The sequence below is a fragment of the Nanorana parkeri genome, unplaced genomic scaffold (assembly GCF_000935625.1).
Source record: "Nanorana parkeri isolate BGI_ZX_2015 unplaced genomic scaffold, ASM93562v1 scaffold108, whole genome shotgun sequence".
NCBI lineage: Eukaryota > Metazoa > Chordata > Amphibia > Anura > Dicroglossidae > Nanorana > Nanorana parkeri.
In genome coordinates this window covers 2,054,270-2,074,891 of record NW_017306376.1, presented here as the reverse complement: position 1 = coordinate 2,074,891, position 20,622 = coordinate 2,054,270, and the positions used below count along the sequence as shown (strand labels likewise).

General features: G+C 40.1%; 1 protein-coding gene across 1 annotated transcript in view; it reads left to right on the top strand.

Moving 5' to 3' along the window:
• TSPAN12 (tetraspanin 12) overlaps nt 1-20,622 on the top strand; it is a 111,228-nt gene that overhangs the window by 57,387 nt on the left and 33,219 nt on the right. Inside the window, exon 5 of the mRNA XM_018553072.1 lies at nt 15,932-16,006. Within this exon, the coding sequence (XP_018408574.1) occupies nt 15,932-16,006 (75 nt within the window). The remainder of the gene's footprint in view (nt 1-15,931; nt 16,007-20,622) is intronic.

Below are 20,622 nucleotides of genomic sequence, written 5' to 3'. Positions count from 1 at the left end.
GCCAACTTTCTTCTCCCCTTCCACCCCCCTCCCCCTTTTTATTTGTACTCTAGTTTATACTACATAAGGCCCTATTCACACCTGAGCATTCTGTTGTGCAATTCCTACAGCACAACAGTGCTCAAGATGAAGAATCTCATTATTCTCAATGGACCCATTCACATTGAAGTGTTTTCGCTTTGCTGTGTAGACTTCGTGAAAGTATGTGGGCTTCTTTTGGGGCAGAATCATGCATTTTTAGCCCCATAGACTTAATGGGAGCACCTAAAAAAAAGGGGAATGCAGGTGCTCCCACTTAAGTCTACGGGGCCAGAAACGTATCCTCTGCTCCTGTACTACAAGTGGCATGTAAAAACATGCAAAAAAAAAACATGCCTACAAATACACTGCCCTTAATCACCTGGCTACTATCAGGCCTATGTATAATTGTTGCCTAACTCCATATGTAGCATCTCCCTGACCCCCAGAAGCATGTGAGAGACCCCAAAGGCAGGGTGTGCTAACGTTTCACCTCAGGGATGAGTCCTTAGCCGGTTGTATGATGTGAATGTAAAATTGAGCGCCAGTCACTTTAAGGGTTTTGAAAGATTTTATTCATTATTCATCTGACAGCTCACATCGGAGGGAGGGATAAGGGTTATAGACACCTAGGACAGTACAGACGATATATGTTTGCAAGGAAATTAGAGTAATCTGTTTCAAAACAGGAGAGGACTTGCTACAAGTGTGGGAAAAATAGGTAAGACTGGAGCTCAGCTTTACTGCCATTTAAGAGAAATCTCTCTGCTAAGTAATAGTGTGATCAGAGATAGGGCTATAATAAGGGCTGGTTCACACCACAAACGGTGCACCCCAGAGTGGTCAGGCTCTGGAACGCACTGTATCGCACTTCGGCCAACTCCCTACATTCAATGGAGGGGGGCGTGTCGGTGCATTGAAGTCAATGGCACTGCGGCCACGCCCCCTGCCCACAGTGTGATCGCCTGCCCCCGAACGCGTGGCATATTAGTACCTGCGTTCCAGTCCAGTGCGATCTGCAAAAATAGTGCTTGCAGGGCGATCCCACTGCGGGCGGGGGGCGCTCTGGAACATTATTGACAAGATATGGTTGGTCAATGGTGACGCACAACTTTACCGACACCCCCTCCTTGCTAAGTACCTTATTGTTGAAGGCATGTGGCCTAGAATGGTTCTGAGGGGGGTGCATACTCACTGCCCCATCCTTTTGTTGGCCACCTTGGCTGCATGCCTGGATGAGGGTCTTTTATGAATTCTTGGGGGAGAAATCTACACCATACTTTCAGTTCCAGCTGATAATTGACTATAAACTGTGGGTTTGGGTGAACAAACTGGCCTAATATGGCCAGTTTGTTTGCCCATTTGACGAAATGCAAACTCATGTTTAACTTGAACCCAAATCTTATCCCTATTTAAAAGTAGCATCTTAATGTATATAGGGTCTTGTTATTACCCCTCTGTTATTGATGATGGTTGTATGTTTGAGTTGTGGCTTTACTGCCAGTTAACTGTTACATACATTGCACAATGGATTTTTTTACATGATTTTTCTTTAGGCGTACAAATCCACTGTGGCAACTTTTGATTTTATTTTTTTTAGTTCACTAGTATGCACAGACTGAGAACACTGTTTTCTGCTTAGATGGTATGTGAGTAGCCATGAACCCCCATTCTCCGTAAGAGAACAAATATGTTTTGGATCATATCATTCATGGTTTCTACAAACTCAACCTGCAAACTTGAGCAAAGATAAACCGGCTTTGCAAGCTTTCCACTGTCCTAATCAACGTATTATAATAAGCTGTGGATATAATGAAATGAAACTTGTCTCCCTGGGAAATAGGATCTGTATATCGAAGCAAGCACAACACCTGCCTACATCAAATGTCATTATCCCAGCCTTCTATTCAAATGAAAGAGAACTAGCATGGACAAACACAATTGCATCTGGAAATAAAAAATACACCAGTGATCAAATTTAAATCGGATTTGGTTCAAAGAACAATATTGGTCGCCAGTATACGCAACTAACAACTCCCAGTATTTACGCTGGGTATTTTCTTGAAGTTATTACCTAGTTTTGCTACACGGTGCAGCTTATTAAAAGTTTTCTTCCCATTTTGATTAAACAGTTTTTTTTTCATATTAACATTGATCAAACCTTATTTTTACTGCAGCATTGTAACTTTAATCAGCTGTTGTTCATCATAAACCGTATCACCCTAGCAACTGTTCTAATTGCTGTACAGTATATCTTTGAAGAGACAATTTGCCTGGTGTACCATTAGTAAATAAAAAGCTCACCCCTTGTTCATGTATAGGGCAACTAACTTATATAAGTGCACATTTCCATGAAATACACAGCTATTTTGAGGAGGTAATATAGTAAAAAAAAAATAAAATCATGTGTTTTTTGTGCACTGGATGAGAAAGAGTTTGTTTCTGTACCTCTAGGTATCCTGTACTGCACGGACATTTGTATTATTTTACGTTTGAGTATGTTATTATGGGGGGCATTTATGAAACAAAAAGATCAAGAGTTTCCACAAAATGATGGGTGGTCCAGGCTCTTTTTGAAGTGTCGAGTGAACTGCTCAAAAATTGAAAAAAAGGGCCCTAGGAGATTTTAGGCATAATGTGCTAGTATGTACAGCATATTAGCAAGTTATGGCAGACTTGCCTACAGAAGTGATCCTCTCCAGCGCTGCACCATTAGCACAGACTTAAGCTGGCCATACACCTTACAATTATCTGCAGATTTTCTGTGGTCAGATGGAAAAGGTGCAACAGATTTCTCCATCTACACTTAACTGTGTGGATGGAGTAATCTCCACCTGGGCCAATCTGTTGCACTTTTTCCATCTGACCACAAAAAATCTGCAGATAATTGTAAGGTGTATGGGCACCTTTACACAGTCTCTTCTGCCATAAAAAAAGCCTGCCTGTTAGCAAAATAATATTTTCCTAATGTCACCTGGAAGCACATTTCATTAACCATTTTGTTGTGCCCTTTTTAAATCATAAGAACAAGAGGCAAGATTGGTTGTCTTTATTTAACCTGATTATGCTGGCACCTATGTGAGTACCAGTGTCGAAATAAATTGGAAATTAAATGAGAAAAAATAACTGGAAAGATTTCCTTTGTTTATGGCAGTGGGGTATTTTTCCATCACTTTGCATCCACATACTGTGGTCCCAGCTCCAAATTACCTACCTTGAAACAGACAACCTTCATTATTCTAACCTTCTCACCCCTGCAGCTTAGTATAACCTATTTATTTTTTTGCTAATGAAATACAATTAAATATTCTAGATTAAGCAGATAAAGCCCCCCATTATAATCAAATTCTGAAAATAATTCATATCAATGCATTGTTTAGAGGCACCACCATATACATCCATTGTAACGACGTAGTGCAGAAAAAGCACACAGTATGTGAAGGCTTTTCTTAATGCAGTACTGTTTTCCTCCTTTGTGGGGCAAAAACTGTCTATCAAAATGATCAATGTTTTCAACTCGGGCTGCTCTAACTCCCTTCAATTTAAAGCAGAGACATTGTGGCATAAGAGATTTTTTTGTGCAAAAAGGTCTCAGGCATGTTCTAGGTATGTGCTGCTGTTTATGGACTATTCCTAAATCTGGTGATCTGGTAGTTTGCTGGTGATCATAAGTTGTTTGCAGGAAAGTAAATACGGTCTTAAAATTATAAAATATATTTTATTTTAACTCCTTTTTTAACACAAACTGTCCATGGGAGGATATATATATACATATACACTATATTGCCAAAAGTATCCCAGTCTTAGTCCATAGGGTTCAATATTGAGTTGGCTCACCCTTTGTCGCTATAACAGCTTCAACTGTTCTGGGAAGGCTGTCCACAAGGTTTAGGAGTGTGTCTATGGGAATGTTTGACCATTCTTCCAGAAGCGCATTTGTGAGGTCAGGTACTGATGTCGGACGAGAAGGCCTGGCTCTCAGTCTCCGCTCTAATTCATCCCAAAGGTGTTCTATCGGGTTCAGGTCAGGACTCTGTGTAGGCCAGTCAAGTTCCTCCACCCCAAACTCGCTCATCTATGTCTTTATGGACCTTGCTTTGTGCACTGCTGGGCAGTCATGTTGGGACAGGAAGGGACCATCCTCAAACTGTTCCCACAAAGTTGGGAGCATGAAATTGTCCAAAATATCTTGGTATGCTGATGCCTTAAGAGTTCCCTTCACTCTCTATACGCACTGTTGTTGTGCCAATCTGAAGGCCTCACAAAGTTTGGAGATCTGTAGCTATTGACTCTGCAGACAGTTGGTGACTTCTGCGCACTATGCGCTGACCCCGCTCTGTCATTTTACGTGGCCTACCACTTCATGGCCACTTCATGGCTGAGTTGCTTTCACTTTGTTATAATACCACTGACAGTTGACCGTGGAATATTTAGTAGCAAGGAAATTTCACGGATGGACTTATTGCACAGGTGGCAACCTATCACGGCACCACACTTGAATTCACTGAACTCCTGAGAGCGACCCATTATTTCACAAATGTTTGTAGAAGCAGTTTGCATGACTAGGTGCTTCTTTTTTTACATTTGGGGGCTTCTTGGCCCCCCATGTAATAGCAATAAAGTTGTGTGTTAAAAAAAAAAGTAATATAAAAATGAAAGAATCATAAAATAAAGAAGCATAAAAAAAATTAAAAAAGAAAACCTTTTTTAAAGTCCCCCGTCACATTGGGAGGTTTTTGAGCATGAACCGCCTTTTTAAAGTCATGCCACAGCATCTCAATAGGATTTAGGTCAGGACTTTGACTAGGCCACTCCAAAGTCTTCATTTTGTTATTTCTTCAGCCATTTAGAGGTGGACTTGCTGGTGTGTTTTGGATCATTGTCCTGCTGCAGAACCCAAGTTCGCTTCAGCTTGAGGTCACAAACAGATGGCAAATTTGTTTGATGATCTGAAACAAAGTGTGACAAACGTGCAAAACAATGAAAAATCAGGAAGGGGACCAACACTTTTTCACACAACTGTATATATTGTAATATCTTAGCATAGATGTAATTTATGTAAATGGTTTGGTGTGGCCCCTTCATCATGTCAAAGAAGGGTCTAAAGTTATGTATCAAAAATTAGTTGTTCTTGTGAGGTGACTCTACCAGCAAAGGCTGCATAATCTCATTAAGGTCCAGTGTGGAAAGGTTGAGTGTTAGCATGCAGTGATGCTTGGGTTTGCATTGTTTTAAAGAGAAACTCCGGGATCTCTAAAAATTAACTCTTGCAGTGGGGCTGCGACTCGTTTTTCTGTAGAGATGGAAAATAAAGAAGAAATATTCACTTGATCTTCGGTCCTATGGAAGTGACTGCTTACCTCTCTCCCCCTCCATGGATCGGGACCATGGATCGGGTGAGTATTTCCTCTTAGTTTTACCCCTAGACAAAATGAGAATTTAACTATTGGAGTGTGGGGGTATCCCCACTGCAAGGGTTGATTTTTACAAATCCTGGAGTTGTTCTTTAATGGCAGAATAATTCATAAATGTATAAGTAGCAGAGTGATTCAAATGCTAATGAAGAATTCCACTGAGTGCTTTATACGGTGTGGAAAATAATTATTTGATCCCCTGCAGATTTTGTAATTTTGCCCACTTACAAATAAATTAAAGGTCTATAATTTTTATCATTGTTCTATTTTTAATGATAGACACAGAATATCAACCAAAAATCCAGAAAAAAACACATGATACAAATGTTATAAATTGAGTTGCATTCAGTGAGTAAAATAAGCATTTGATTCCCAAGCAAAACATGACTTAGTACTTGGTGGAGAAACCCTTGTTGGCAAGCACAGAGGTAAGACGTTTCTTGTAGTTGGTTACCAGGTCTGCACACCCCTCAGGAGGGATTTTGGTCCACTCTTCTTTACAAATCTTCTCTAAATCCTTAAGGTTTCTTGGCTGTCGCTTGGCAACTTGAACTTTCAGCTCCCTCCATAAATTTTCTATAGGATTAAGGTCAGGAGACTGGCTAGGTCAAAGAGCTCAATTTTGGTCTCATCTGACCACATCACTTTCTCCCAATCATTCTCTGAATCATTTAGCTGTTCAGTGGCAAACTTCAGACCGGCCTGTACATTTGCCTTCTTGAGGAGGGGGACCTTGCGGGCGCTGCAGGATCTCAATCTATGGCATTGTATTGTGTTACCAATGGTTTGTTTGGTGACTGTGGTCCCAACTGCCTTGAGATCATTCACAAGTTCCTCACGTGTAGTTCTGGGCTGATCCCTCACTTTTCTCATGATCATCCTTACCCCATGATGCGAAATCTTGCATGGAGCTCCAGACCAAGGGCAATTGATGGTTATTTTGTATTCCTTCAATTTGCAAATAATCACTCCAACATTTGTTTCCTTCTCACCAAGCTTCTTGCTAATAGTCTTGTGCAGGTCTACAATCTTGTCCCTAACGTCCTTTCACAGCTCTCTGGTCTTGCCCATAGTGGTGAGGTTTGAATGGAAAAAAGAGATTCTGTGGACAGGTGTCTTTTATATACATAACCAGTTGTCATTAGGAGTACCTTCATAAAGTGACAGGACTAATCTGTGTACCACATTGGTAGTCTGTGGGAGCCAGAATTACTGTTGGTAGGTAGGGGATCAAATACTTATTTTACTCACTGAACTGCAACTCAATTTATAACATTTGTATCATGTGTTTTTCTGGATTTTTTGTTGATAATCTGTCTCTATCATTTTAAATACACCTATGACAAAATTATAGATTTTTCATTTCTTTGTAGGTGGGCAAACTTCCAAAATCTGCAGGGGGTCAAATAATTATTTTCCTCACTGTATATCTTAATTAACAATGTAACCCTTTCAGCTTTACAGAAACACTAAAAACTCTTTCTATGAAAAAAAAACCTATTATAATATTTACATGCATACAGGTGCCATTCAAACATCCACGGAGTGACATTTTAGCTTCTTTGTGTGGCCATTCCTGGTGCATTCCCATATGCATTATTAATTTCTCTATTCCGCTCTAAGCTGTGCATTTAGTCAGTATGATATCTTTAGGAGAAGGGTAATAGACTCAGTTTTAGACAATATCAAGTCATTGATTGTATATACTGTGCATTATGCATATGTAGCAAGACAGGTAATTTTTTTTTCATCTGGACAAGAGGTATTTTAAAATCAGAACTGGTTCTTTTATTCTTTTCATTTACTTTATTTACTTTTGAAGTGGATAAATCAGTAGTGGGAATTTGTGAATCTCAATTCTTGTGCTTTTAATAGCACAACCCCTCAAGGTCATATCCCTGTAGTATATATGATGTTATTTTGTTTCTGCCAGAACAGAAATGTCTGCCTTGCGTCATGTCTGTGGAATCTGACCTGTCTCCTACCTAAGCCTAGGCAAGGTATCAACATTGGTTTCCCTTGTTGTATATCACTGATTCCAGTGTTACCTTTTGGTTTATAAACCAACTTCTAGAGTGCTTTGAAGCCCTTAGATCCAGGGCTGTAGGGGAAATCACTGGGGGGAAAAAGTCTTGAGTTAGGCTTTTATCAGTGTGATTATGCTGATCCATTGTCAAATGGGTCACTAGAAGTGAAAAGGGGAAACCAAGAAACAGTAGTGTCAACTGCCTGCCTGTGCAGCATGTAAAAAATATTTCTATGAACTCAAAGACTAACTGAGCAGAATTACACATTTCTTTGCAAATATAAGAGTTAACATAATTTCATTTTGCCATTTGCTTGAAGTTGAAACAAGAGGTCCTAGGTAATCACCTGTCATTCATTGCCAAATACCCATAGGAACATTTGCTGTAGTTCTACATAAAGCTTTCACTGTCTGCACCTTTTTATTATAGGACATTAGGGTCTGAGTTTTGTTTCACTTCGTTAATGGTGCCTTTTCCCTGAATTCATGGCCCCACCTAAAGCCATTCCACTGTACAAAAAGACCAGTTAGTGCTCAGTAAGGGTACTCTAATTAGATATGGGGTTGACAGTTGTTGGAGATAGTAATAGTGCGGTAATAGCAGAAAATCTGTGATGTATACTTTATATAGTTAAACCTGAGTTAAACCTGAGCCTGGTTTTACCTTAAATTAGCTTTTGAGCATAGGTCCGCACCTGTGCCCAGATTATGAACATTTATGTATTTAACAAGCAGTGAAAGAGCTTTAAAACAAGTAAACTCTGATATCCATAGATGCTTTAATGTGAAGTAATTCATTCCTAAATATCCTCAAAGATCACAACAAAGACTCTGGCCTTTGTTGATGTCAAGGGATCACAAAAGGGGAAAAATCTATATTTATTTAGAAACACTTAGCTGAGGATTAAAAACACATTCTTCATTTGCATAGTCCCCAGGATTGAATCATAAAGTCTACACACTGCATATGTTGATTACAATTAGGGATGCACTGATATCAATACTAGAATCGGTGCCGATACCGAGTATTTGGGTGAGTACTCATACTCACCCAAATGCTCTGATACCTTCGCCAATACTGGAACTTTTGGTCAGATGGGTATTTCCTCTTACCGGCAGTGCCACAAGGGAACATGGAGCCGGCTCCCGGCCAATCAGGGCGGCGGGTAATGACTCGAAAACCTGGCTTCCTGATTGGCCAGGAAGCCAACTTCATGCTGTTTGGCCGGAAAGCCAATCAGAATCAAGCTGGCCAAACAGCATGGAGCCCCCAGCAGTCAGGAAGCCGTGTGGTGAGCCATGTCTGGCAAGCCGGCTCCATGTTAGCGGAAGTACCAGTATCGGTCCTCATTATCGACAAGTACCGAAATAAAAATATTGGTACTCGTACTCGATACCAAACAAACTATATTGTGCATCCCTAATTACTTTAGAATGTAGTGACTTACTGTATATTTAGGGATGTGCTACACCCTTATAGAGCAATCATGAATTCCCAAACAAGAAAAAATGTTTCCTCTATAATGAGTGTAGCACATCCCTAAATATTCTGTAAGTCACTGCATACCAAAAAGCTAAGGCTAATGGGACATTCGAGGTACAATAAGGTAGTCTAATGTGCAGTACTGCTAAAAATAGACAATACTATCACATATACCTAATGTATTAACTGCTATTAATAATTGTCATATTTTTTTTACAGTTTATAGCAACATTATAATGTCTCAAGTCCAAGAAGGGGGATTTCAGACAATTGCCACTTCCTCAGGATTGCATGTGGAGGCACATATCTATGAAATACTAATGTATGGTTACACACAAATGGGTTAGGGCTGCAGCTAACGATTATTTTAAAAATCGATTAGTTAGCCGATTGTTAAGTTTGATTAATCGGATTTTTAAAAAAGGCTCCGGTGATGGACTACTAGTTTGTATTGAGATTGTAGTCCATCACGGGAGCAAGCTTGGAGCGGTGGAAGTAAAAAAAAAAAGTGTGGTGTGCAATATAGTACATTATACAGCGGCGCAATGCAGAATACCAGCAGCTTCAGAGGAATACAACAAATGCCTGGAATGGAGTGCAGGGATGGAGAGGACGTATATGATGGTGGAATGGAGTGCGGGGATGGAGAGGACGGGTATGATGGTGGAATGGAGTGCAGGGATGGAGAGGATGGTTATGATGGTGGAATGGAGTGCAGGGATGGAGAGGACGGGTATGATGGCGGAATGGGGTGCAGAGGACAGGTATGATGGTGGAATGGAGTGCAGGGATGGAGAGGATGGGTATGATGGTGGAATGGAGAGGATGGGTAGGATGATGGAATGGGGTGCAGAGGATGGGTATGAAGGTGGAGTGGAGAGGACAGGCATGATTGGGGAATGGGGTGCAGAGGATGGTTATGATGATGGAATGGAGTGCAGGGATGGAGAGGACGGGTATGATGGTGGAATGGGGTGCAGAGGACGGATATGATGATGGAATGGAGTGCAGGGATGGAGAGGATGAGTACGATGGTGTAATGGAGTGCAGAGGATGGGTATGATGGTGGGATGGGGTGCAGAGGATGGGTATGATGGTGGGATGGGGTGCAGAGCTACATTTCTAGTCTACAACAGGTCCACTCCTGACTTACCGTACTTTCAGATCGTGGGCCCTCGATTGTCGGCGGGCCAGCGGAGAGTGAAGGAACGTTTTCAATCGTCGATTTTAATCGACTAAATCGATTAACTGTTGCAGCTCTAAAATGGGCTATGGCTAAATATATTGCAATATGTGATATTTTTACAGATTTAAACTTTTGTACTTTAACCTCCCTGGTGGTATGATTTTTAATTTTTTTCATGTCATTTTTCGGTCTATTTTTTTCGTCTTTGTCGTTTTTTTCTTGAATATCCCGCCGGTTCCGCCCCCCTACGACGTGTACGCTCACAAGCAACGGAGCCCGAAAGCTTAGTGTGTTTTATCAATTGAATTGTGTATTTTTATCGGTTTAATATTAATTTGAGAAACATTTTCGCAATTATCGCACGGCCTACAAATTTAGTATCACCATCTTTTTATTCTACCGGGCCTGCGCTTTCAGAAAATATATGGTTTGGGGGGGTCTTTTACAAACGCTAGCAACGCAGCAGTTGAAAATCAAATCAATAGGAAAAAATTGCAGAAAAGTCAAAAATGGCTTGGCCAGCTGATTTGAAAAATGTTCCTGGAGGGCTTGGCAGCAAAAGGGTTAATAAATGTATAACTTTTTTTAACACTATTGCACATGTTAGACTATCTTATAGTGCTTTGAAAGTCCCATTAGCTTGAACTTTTTGGTGTGTATTGTACACACAGCATGTCTCCTTTTTGCATCACCTCCAATCACCCTACACTGCCCCTCCAGTCATTTACATTTCACAGAAAGACCCCCGTGTGAGGAGGACAGACATCTTTTCAAATGTGTAGACCACATACACCCATTCCCTGGCCAGTTAACAAACCAGAGATAGCAAGAGCTTTTTTTTTAACATGCTGCAATGGCTTTAACAATATAATATACAATTATTTATAGGAATCATGCTCAGTGACAGTCAATTTCTAACTGTTTAGAAACACCTGGTGTGTGTTTACATTAAAGGGTTGGCAGGCTGCCAAGTATATGGTACAATAGAAAGCAAAGAATAGAGAAGATTTTAGTGTCTTTGTTGTAAACTTGAAGACTAATTTCTCCCCATTTTCACCCTCGGCAGTCTGACCAATGCTTTAGCGGTTGTCAAGCCACTGGAGAAGTTTTACATATCTGGTAGACTTACCCAATGCTCCGTAGGTTGTGGACCAGGGTCTGTAAACTTCTGGAGCACATATTCAACACCTGAACTCCAAAAGATCCTTGTTGGCACTTCAATCTAAACCCTCATTCTTACTGAAACCCAGTATTGACTAATCATTTTTATACTTTCAGCTATTAAACTAGCCATGCATGGAAAAAGAAACTCACACAATTTGCTGAAGTGAAACGACATATTGACCCTTTTTTTATTAACAAGAAACTCAACATCTTACTGACATGCACACATGCCATGTTCCTAAGGGTTAACAGAGGGCTTTCATCCTATGCTTTGCACCAAAAGCTTCAAATGTTTATGATTTGCCTGCTGTAAAAGAGAGAGACTCCCCGCCAGCACCGTACTCCCCTTCCTCTCTTTCCCTCATTTCGTATCTACCCATCTTTGCCTCTACACCTACCACTGAAAATTTCAGTTTTTTTCTTTTTCTCTGCATGCCAATTTGTGGAAAGGATAAGCCAACCCTTGTTTTTGTCTTTTCAAGGGATTGCACGTCCGAAAAGTCACCCTCACCCCAAATATAAAACATCACATTAGGTAAATAAAACACAACAAACCAAAGCATTGGCAAATATATAGGCTATGGCCTCTTTAGGGGGTAAAACTTCAATTTTTAAACACTTTAGTTAAATATATATATACATATACATATATAGGAGAAGGAGAAGCTGCAGGCTCTCTACATCCACGTCTTGTCTAGTTTAGAGCATCAAACTATTTTTCAGTGCTAGCCTATACAAGCCATGGGCTAATTAAACCTTTCAGCTACTGTGTATCGTTGTCGGATTTCTTTTGAATTTTTCAGGGCGATCATTTTGACATTAAATTATTATTTTGTCAGTGAGGTTCACAGTACCCATTGCTTAAAAGAGGACTAGGCATCAGAAATAGAACAGTTTTGGATAATTCAGCATGTAAGATGGATAGCATAGATTTGTTTGATATGCGTGTATTTGAGCTCGTAGAATCTAAATGAACTTGTAGCATATTAAATCCAGTTCCTATATTCAACAGTATCTTACCCAAAAGATGATCAAATTGTACATTTTATCTGTAGACCAATATTCAGAAAAGGTAATCACCCTCACATTGTGTGGCCTTACTTGGCATGGGGAGCTTGATAAATTGGTGCCAAAGGAGAATCTGTGTCTCCCTTGGAATGACCATTTTCTCTCTAAGGTACCAATTAAAGCTCTGCAAAGCTTAAAATTCTGAAATGTCATGTTGTGTTGGATGTAGAGAAAAGAGCAGACATGTGAATCATTGAGTATAGCCTAACGATTCTAACCAATATTACCCGCTGATAACCTTGTCCTATTGAATCCCTTCTTATTCAACTCTCCTGCATAAAAAGTGATGTGCTTCCACTTAGTAAATGGCATTAGCAAGTATGAAATGTGCCCTTTGCACTTCTGAAAGCATTAGTTGTCAATGGGAGAAAGCAGTCAGTGTTCTATATGTGCAATAATAATCCTTTAGCAATCAGCATGTTAGAAAATCATGTAGCTTTTGAGCAGCAATGACATGCTGGGGGTAGAAGAGTAAAGTATAGGAAAAAGGATGCAAAATACCATATTCATTATATATCTTCTGCATGTTTTACATTCAAATACAGATGCCATTAAAGTTATTGGAACAAAAAAACCCTGGTAAGCGGGGCAGGCTTAACGCATTGGCAGGCACAGAATCTCTGGGATCTAGAGCCCAGAACAGGACTTAGGATTCTGAGAAAACAAAAAGTTTTTTTCTCCATGTGAGTCATAAATCCTGGAGCCCCTCACCAATTTTAGGTGAGAAACCTAGGTGCACATACACACTGTCTACAATCTTGCCAGCTTATATATATATATTTATTTATATACAGTAAATGTAATTTCTGAATGTGTTTAAGCATTTGATACAGGCACTTTCATGACACTTTGTTTTCAGAACATATTGGGCTTTTTAGTAAGAAAGTCTACCAATGTCTGCTCACTTTTTCCTGCCTCTAAATAAAACTGTGTTACACCTCTGATTCATTAAACTGCTTTTTTTAGTGGAAGTAGACCTTAATGGCAGGAGATAACTTTGTTATTCACAGCATAGTAGTGATTTTAGTTTTTAAGCAGATGTGGTAGAAACCAGCTTCAGGAATACTACCTGTTGGTTGCAAAATGAAAATAATAATAAACAATTGTCAACTATTTCATATTAACCTGATCAATAAGAAATACAAAAAAATAAAAATGTATTTCCCTGAACATAATAAAATGTACAAGAAACGCCATAAATTCCCATAAAGAAACACCATAAATTGCCATAAAGAAATGCCATCAATTAGCAAAAAGACCAGTTGCTATATCTGTAAGTAAACTTAAACTTACCTGTGTCTCCGCTGCGCGTGCCCGTTTGAGGATCTGAAAAATCTCGGGTGGCCGCAAAGGATCATGGGGCAGGCGCATGCACAGTACAGATCTTCAGCCGGTAGACGGGGAGAGACTCAAGGTAAGTCAATGTAAGTCAACTAGGACAGGAAGTGCTAGAAAGAGAGAAATTAAAGTAAAGTAAAGAAGATAATGATCTGATCAAGAGGCATACTTTAAGGTAAGCCCTTACACTTGCATTGGGGGGGATATTCTTTATTTTCACTTTAATGCCAGAGGTGTTTCCTGGGCTTCCCAATCATGTGGAAGCTGTCTGTCGACAACAGCATGGTCACAGCACTGGGGATTCCCCAGCACAAAACAGTAACACCATTTGTATGCATACACGTGCAATACGGTGTTAAAGCACAGTACCATGCTGCCACATACTGTATATGTGCATTGCAGGCAGAAACAGGTTAAGTAGTTACCTTCATTTTATTCTTTTAGTAAGAAAGCGTAAAACACATTAATTAAAGATGGCTGTTGTAAGCAGCCCCACCAGTGTTAAATGGTTTGTCCCAACCCATGTAACTGCCACTTTTGCTAGACAACTTGGCCTGTTAAAGGAAATGGAACACATGGGTATGCTGGCAGGATCAGCAGGTAATAAAATATGTTACTGTGGGATTAAAAAAAAACAAAAACTGCTGTGTTATTGCTACCGACAGGCTGCATCAAATATTGTTTTTGACTATGTCCATAGTTAGTCCAAAAGGCAAAGATATCTGTAAGGTCAGGTACTGATGTTGGATGAGAAGGCCTGGCTCGCAGTCTTTGCTCTTATTCATCCCAAAGGTGTTCTATTGGGTTGAGGTCAGGACTCTGTGCAGGCCAGTCAAACTCCTCCACCCCAAACTCTTTCATCCATTTCTTTATGCACCTTGCTTTGTGCACTGGTGCACAGTCATGTTGGAACAGGAAGGGACCATCTCCAAACTGTTCCTACAAAGTTGGGAACATGAAATTGTCCAAAATGTCTTGGTATGCTGATGCTATAAGAATTCCCTTTACTGGAACTAAGGGGCCAAGCCCAACCCCTGAAAAACAACCCCACACCATAATCCCCCCCTCCACCAAACTTTACACTTGGCACAATGCACTCAGGCAAGTCCTGTTCTCCTGGCAACCATCAAACCCAGACACGTCCATCGGATTGCCAGACAGAGAAGTGGGATTCGTCACTCCAGAGAACATGTCTCCACTTCTCTAAAGTCCAGTGGCGGCGTGCTTTACAGCACTGCATCTGAAGCTTTGCATTGCACTTGGTGATGTAAGGCTTGGATGCAGTTGCTCGGCCATGGAAACCCATTCCATGAAGCTCTCTATGCTCTGTTGTTGTGCCAATCTGAAGGCCACACCAAGTTTGGATTTCTGTAGCTATTGACTCTGCAGACAGCTGGTGACTTCTGCGCACTGTGCGCTCCATTGTTTCCAGTTGCTTCCACTTTGTTATAATACCACTAACAGTTGACCGTGGAATATTTAGTAGCAGGAAAATTTACGGAACACCTGAATCCAATGATTTGGAGGGGTGTCCCAATACTTTTGGCAATATAGTGTATGTTAACATGCAATGTAACGCAAGTTAATGTGCATGCGTTAATGCGCAGATGTGATCCTTGCCTTAGATTCTGCTTTCATTTTCTAGCTCTCATTTTTCTTTATAGTCTTCAATGGTATTAGTGGCCCTGGGGAAATTTGTTGATATTCAAGAGACGGTGACAAATAAAGTTCAAGATATAAAAGGAAATTTGCTGTTTTATTAGAAATGCCCTTCTGAAACTTTTGGGTTTTATGTACAATGGAAACTGTAATTTCAGAGTTTACCTACAGTGCCACCTAGATAAGTTTAGTTCCGCATTAATTCCATAATAACAATTCTTTATTGAATAAGAATTGTGCATCTACAATTGAATTCTGTACTTTTAATATTTTACTATTAGCAATCAAAGAGTTACATGGTTATGGCTGAACCCCGTCACGTAATCCATTAAAAGCCTCAGTTTTATGTATTCTTTATTGAAAAGTCTAACAGCATGCTTTCCAAGCGTGTTGCTCAGAGTGTCATACAGGAGTGAGTAGCAGAGAAGGCATTTAGAATTAACTTTTATTATATGTCATGCTTGTTTTTACGTTGTGTGATTCTTTTCGGAGATTTCATACATGAAGTATTACAGGACAGCATTTTCTAGATTGCATTGTAAGTGTTCTATTTATAAATCTTTTTTGTTTTGCAGTATTTTGGAAGCTTGTTGGTAATTTTCTGCATTGAGTTAGCGTGTGGAGTCTGGACGTATGAGCAGGAAGTCACGGTAAGTGATATCTAACTAAAGGTACACTAGAATATACCTGTTCACATAATGTAATATGTATTGCTATAACATCTTATTAGAGATTAGTCTTTCTAGGATGAAATAACATATTACAAAGCTATCAGAGTTGGAGTTATCTCATTTGTCACCCAAAGAAATATGTGTAACAGGGTCCAAAACAAATTGAAAGTATTATTAATATACAGAATATCATACACAAATATGTACATATTATAACAAGCTTGTTACATCAGATGTATCTTTTATCTATGACTCATACTGATGCTACTCTCAAGCCAAGACTGACATAAATTGTTATACATACTATGTAAAGTTCTGTGAGATTTGGCCATGTTTATAATAAATACAAATACGCACTTCTAACAGTTAATACAAATGCCATTCCCCGAGAGGTGACCAGTGGGATTTTTTTTAGTGCTATGTGTGACTATGTACTTCCCATGCTTGACTTTTCAGACACTGAATACCCTGTGCTAAACATGTAGTATTTCATTGTGTTTTGATGTACTGCTGCATAAACCTCGTGAGAGACATCTGTTGCCTGAAGCAAGTAAGCTAATCGTGCCATAGCTGACATTACAGCTCAGGCCAGAGCTTTATTTACAATATAGTAAACTAGACACATGCTTAAGGCAACATGTTTTTTTTTATTTTTTTATTATTGCATTAAAATAGAACTCCAACCTAATTGACTACATGGAGTCAATTGTGCCCATTTCCCCAATCAGTTTATCTAAAGGTCTCACACCAACCATTTCCTACTAGTTCCTTTGAAGCTACTGCCTTAAAATGCATAAGAACTATTGAACAAATACCGTGGAAACTTCAGAACAGAGTGTGCCAGTGGTTTTCAGGTTGCTGTCAAACATACAAAATGTATGAGTTCCATAGCAACAAGACCAGCCTATTTGCAGGCAACTTTTCTTTTGTCTTGACAAATCATAAAGTAAAGGAAGCTGATTGTTAACTACGCACAATTTTGATTTAGGAATGTTAATGGGCATAAGGATTTTACACAGAATTTGTTTTGTAAGCCAGTTGTTATGCTTACATAACCTATAAAGCCGAACTTGGATATAAAAATACAAACAACTAAACTAACCTTGGCTCAGGGGTTGTCCCTCAAAGACTCGCACACTTTGAGATCTAGCACCATGCCTCTTCTGGGTTGAATGATGTCCCATATTACATTGTCATTACACAATGATCTCTGCATTATTGAGTATGCCCATTACCAGAAAAGAGGTCAAGAGGACCCTGCTTGACCAACCTGAAGACTTCTAGAAAGTATATAAAAAGAAAAATAAAGAATACATGCATGAGGATGGACTCCAGGGGTGAGGGGGGATAAGCAATCTTCTAATATTATGTACGGACCACATCATTGATGGTTTCGATGTTGTGGATCATAGAAGAGAAGGTGATTGTGCAGGACCTCGCAGGGACTAGATTTACATCTGAGCTCATGCCTTTTGTTGGCTAGGAAACATTTGAAGATGTACGGCCACTTGGCTTTTGTGAATACTTTTTCTGTGCTGCAGAAATCTATACACAGCCTAGTTTCAGCCACAATGAAAGGGTAATCACCTCTGTAAGTTTTTTATTTCAGTTTGTGTCTCTGGTGGGCATATTTCACCTCACTCCTATGGTAACAACAAAGAAAGTGAGAACATCTCCATGACAGTGACTCACATAGTAATAAAAACCTAGAGCAAAGGTTCTAACTCTTATGCAGTCTATTGAAAAATGTTGTATTACTGCCTGAGCACCTGTCAGAGAAATGTTGCTCACTTTCTGTCTCAGTGACCACACAGGAAGTCAGGAAAAACTTCCCATCGGCTACATAAACAATAATAAAATCCTGATGGAGGTTCTGAGCTTTTCCATCTTTTTTCAAAAGAAAATGTTGGCTGTTGTTGTGCCTTAAACGAACCTCACATGGCTTCCTATACCATCTCTATGTTGATGACACTCAAATATACCTCTCCAACAACTCACCACCCCGGTCTACTTGCGTATCACTAATTTACTAAATGACATATCAGTCTGGATGTCACAACACTTCTTAAAGCTCAATCTGTCAAAATCTGAGCTCATGGTATTCCCTCACCCTGTGCACCCTCCCCCAACTTTTCGATCAGGATGGATAACACAACCCCCACAATCCCCCCATGCCATGGTGCTAGGTGTCATCCTTGTCTTGGACCTCACCTTTCTTCACCCCCATCCAAACACTATCCAAATCCTACTGTCTTCACCTTCGTAACATCTCCAAAATACGCCCCTTCCTGATCAATGGAACCACAAAGCTGCTCATCCACTCACTGGTTATCTCTCGTCTTGACTATTGTAACTCTCTCCCCGTTGGCCTAACTCTACACAGGCTATCCCCCCTTCAGTCTATCATAAATGCTGCTGCTAGACTTGTCCACCTAACTAACTGCTCAGTATCTGCAACCCCCCTCTGTCAATCCCTCCACTGGCTTCCAATCGCCCAAAGGATAAAATTCAGTATATTAACAACCACTTACAAAGCCATCCACAACTCTGCCCCAGGTTACATCTCCAACCATGTCTCAAAGTATCACCCTAAACGTCCTCTCTGCTCCTACCAAGACCTCCTGCTCTCTAGCTCTCTCGTCAACTCCTCTCATGCTCACCTCCAGGACTTCTCTAGAGTCTCGCCCATTCTTTGGAACTCCTTACCACTTGTCTGTCTATCTCCTACTCTGACTGCCTTTAGGAGATCACTAAAGACTCCTCTCTTAAGGGAAACCTATCCCACTTCAAACTAACCACTGAACTATCTCTTTCCAAATCAATTCATCCATACACAGCCACCTCCTCGTGTATCACTTGCCCCTCCCTCTTGGATTGTAAGCCCTCACAGACAGGGCCTTCCTTACCATTGTGTTTTGAATTGTATTGTAACTATAATGTCTTCCCTATGTTATAAAGCGCTGCACAAACTGTTGGGACTATATACAGTAAATCCTGTATTAATAATAATAATCAGGCATTTTGATGTACATGATTTGGTGTAGTAAGCTGTAAAATAGACATCTTTGAAAGAAATGTTTTTGTTGAATCACGGAGTGCCGCACACCGGAGCAGCAGTGACGCGACGCTCGGTGAGGTAAGTAAGATGACGCGCTGGCGCTGACTCGAGTATAAGCCGAGGGGGACACTTTTCACCCAAAAAAATGGGCTGAAAATCTCGGCATATACTCGAGTATATACGGTATTCATGTTTAAATTGTTCAGTGTTATAATAAGAGGGGATTTGTTTTCATCATTCCGACATGGAGACATCTTACAAGATTAAAGGCTTTTATATATATATTATATGTTTGACCTTCAATGCTCTATATCTTTTAAAATATAGCTATACATTTTTTTTTCTATTGAAATTACAGTTCTAGTAGCCAGAAGTGGAAATCACCAGCACTCAACTTGTATGCATGGTCGCTTTAATTAATGTATCGTGTCACATGCAGCCATCGTTCCGGGGCCATGCGCGGTCCTTTCCTCAGGGTGGCATGGTCATTCCTGTTCAGTCCATAACCTATCACACTTCTAACCAGAAAGGATCCAAGGGATGGATGGTGGTTGCTGCAGTGACTGCTATGGAATCGTTGGCAGATCAGTAATAAGTGAAGAAATCACCAGCACTCCTGAGTTCCAAGAATGTCAGACCTAGTTTATTAACATCCAATCAGGTCTCACAATACATAGCAATGTATCAAAACGCACAACAGTATCTTCTTTAGGTAAACAAAGAAGGAGGAACCGTTTTGCATTCCGAAACGTTACTATACATTGCGAGACCTGATTGGATGTCAATATACAATGTCTGACATTCTTGGAACTCAGGAGTGCTTGTGATTTCTTCACTTATTAATGGTCATTCCTGTGACGCGGCACCATCTGTGTTATCACTTCAGGCACCACTACCAGTAGCAGAAGGTCTGTACACTGTATGGAGTGCTTGTGATCCATTGCAACACTTCTAGTAGCCAGACATTTCCAAACACCGTTAAACCTCACACTTATGAGAATTCCGCAGTCTTGGCTTTTAAACACTAGTCTGACGAAGTATCAGATTCTGCAAGCATTTACAAAGCATTTAAAATGGACCTATCAATGCAACATGTACATCAATGTTACAATGTACAGAAACAGTATATTAAAAAAACGGTAATTCTCATCACTAAAAATGTATCCATGAGCTCTAGGCAAGTGACTTTTACTAAACCGAGGTGGTAACTTTGCTTTGTAAAGCTGGCATGTCCTCTTGTCTTAGCCAAAATTCAAGCTGTGTGTGGTCTTGCCGGCACTTCTCCGTTTGACAAAAGTTGAAGGAGCCAGACTGAAAATTGTCGCACGAACAGTGACTGCAGCCTGTTGTCAAAATACAATAACCCGGCAGGGGGGATTCGAAGTTTTTTTTTTTTTTCTTCAACCCCACCTAGTGTATGGCCAGCTTTAGTGTAACTGCATTAAAAGTGCAGTTAACTTTTATATACAGGTGAAACTCGAATAATTAAAATATCGTGCAAAAGTTAACTTATTTCACTAATGCAACTTAAAAGGTG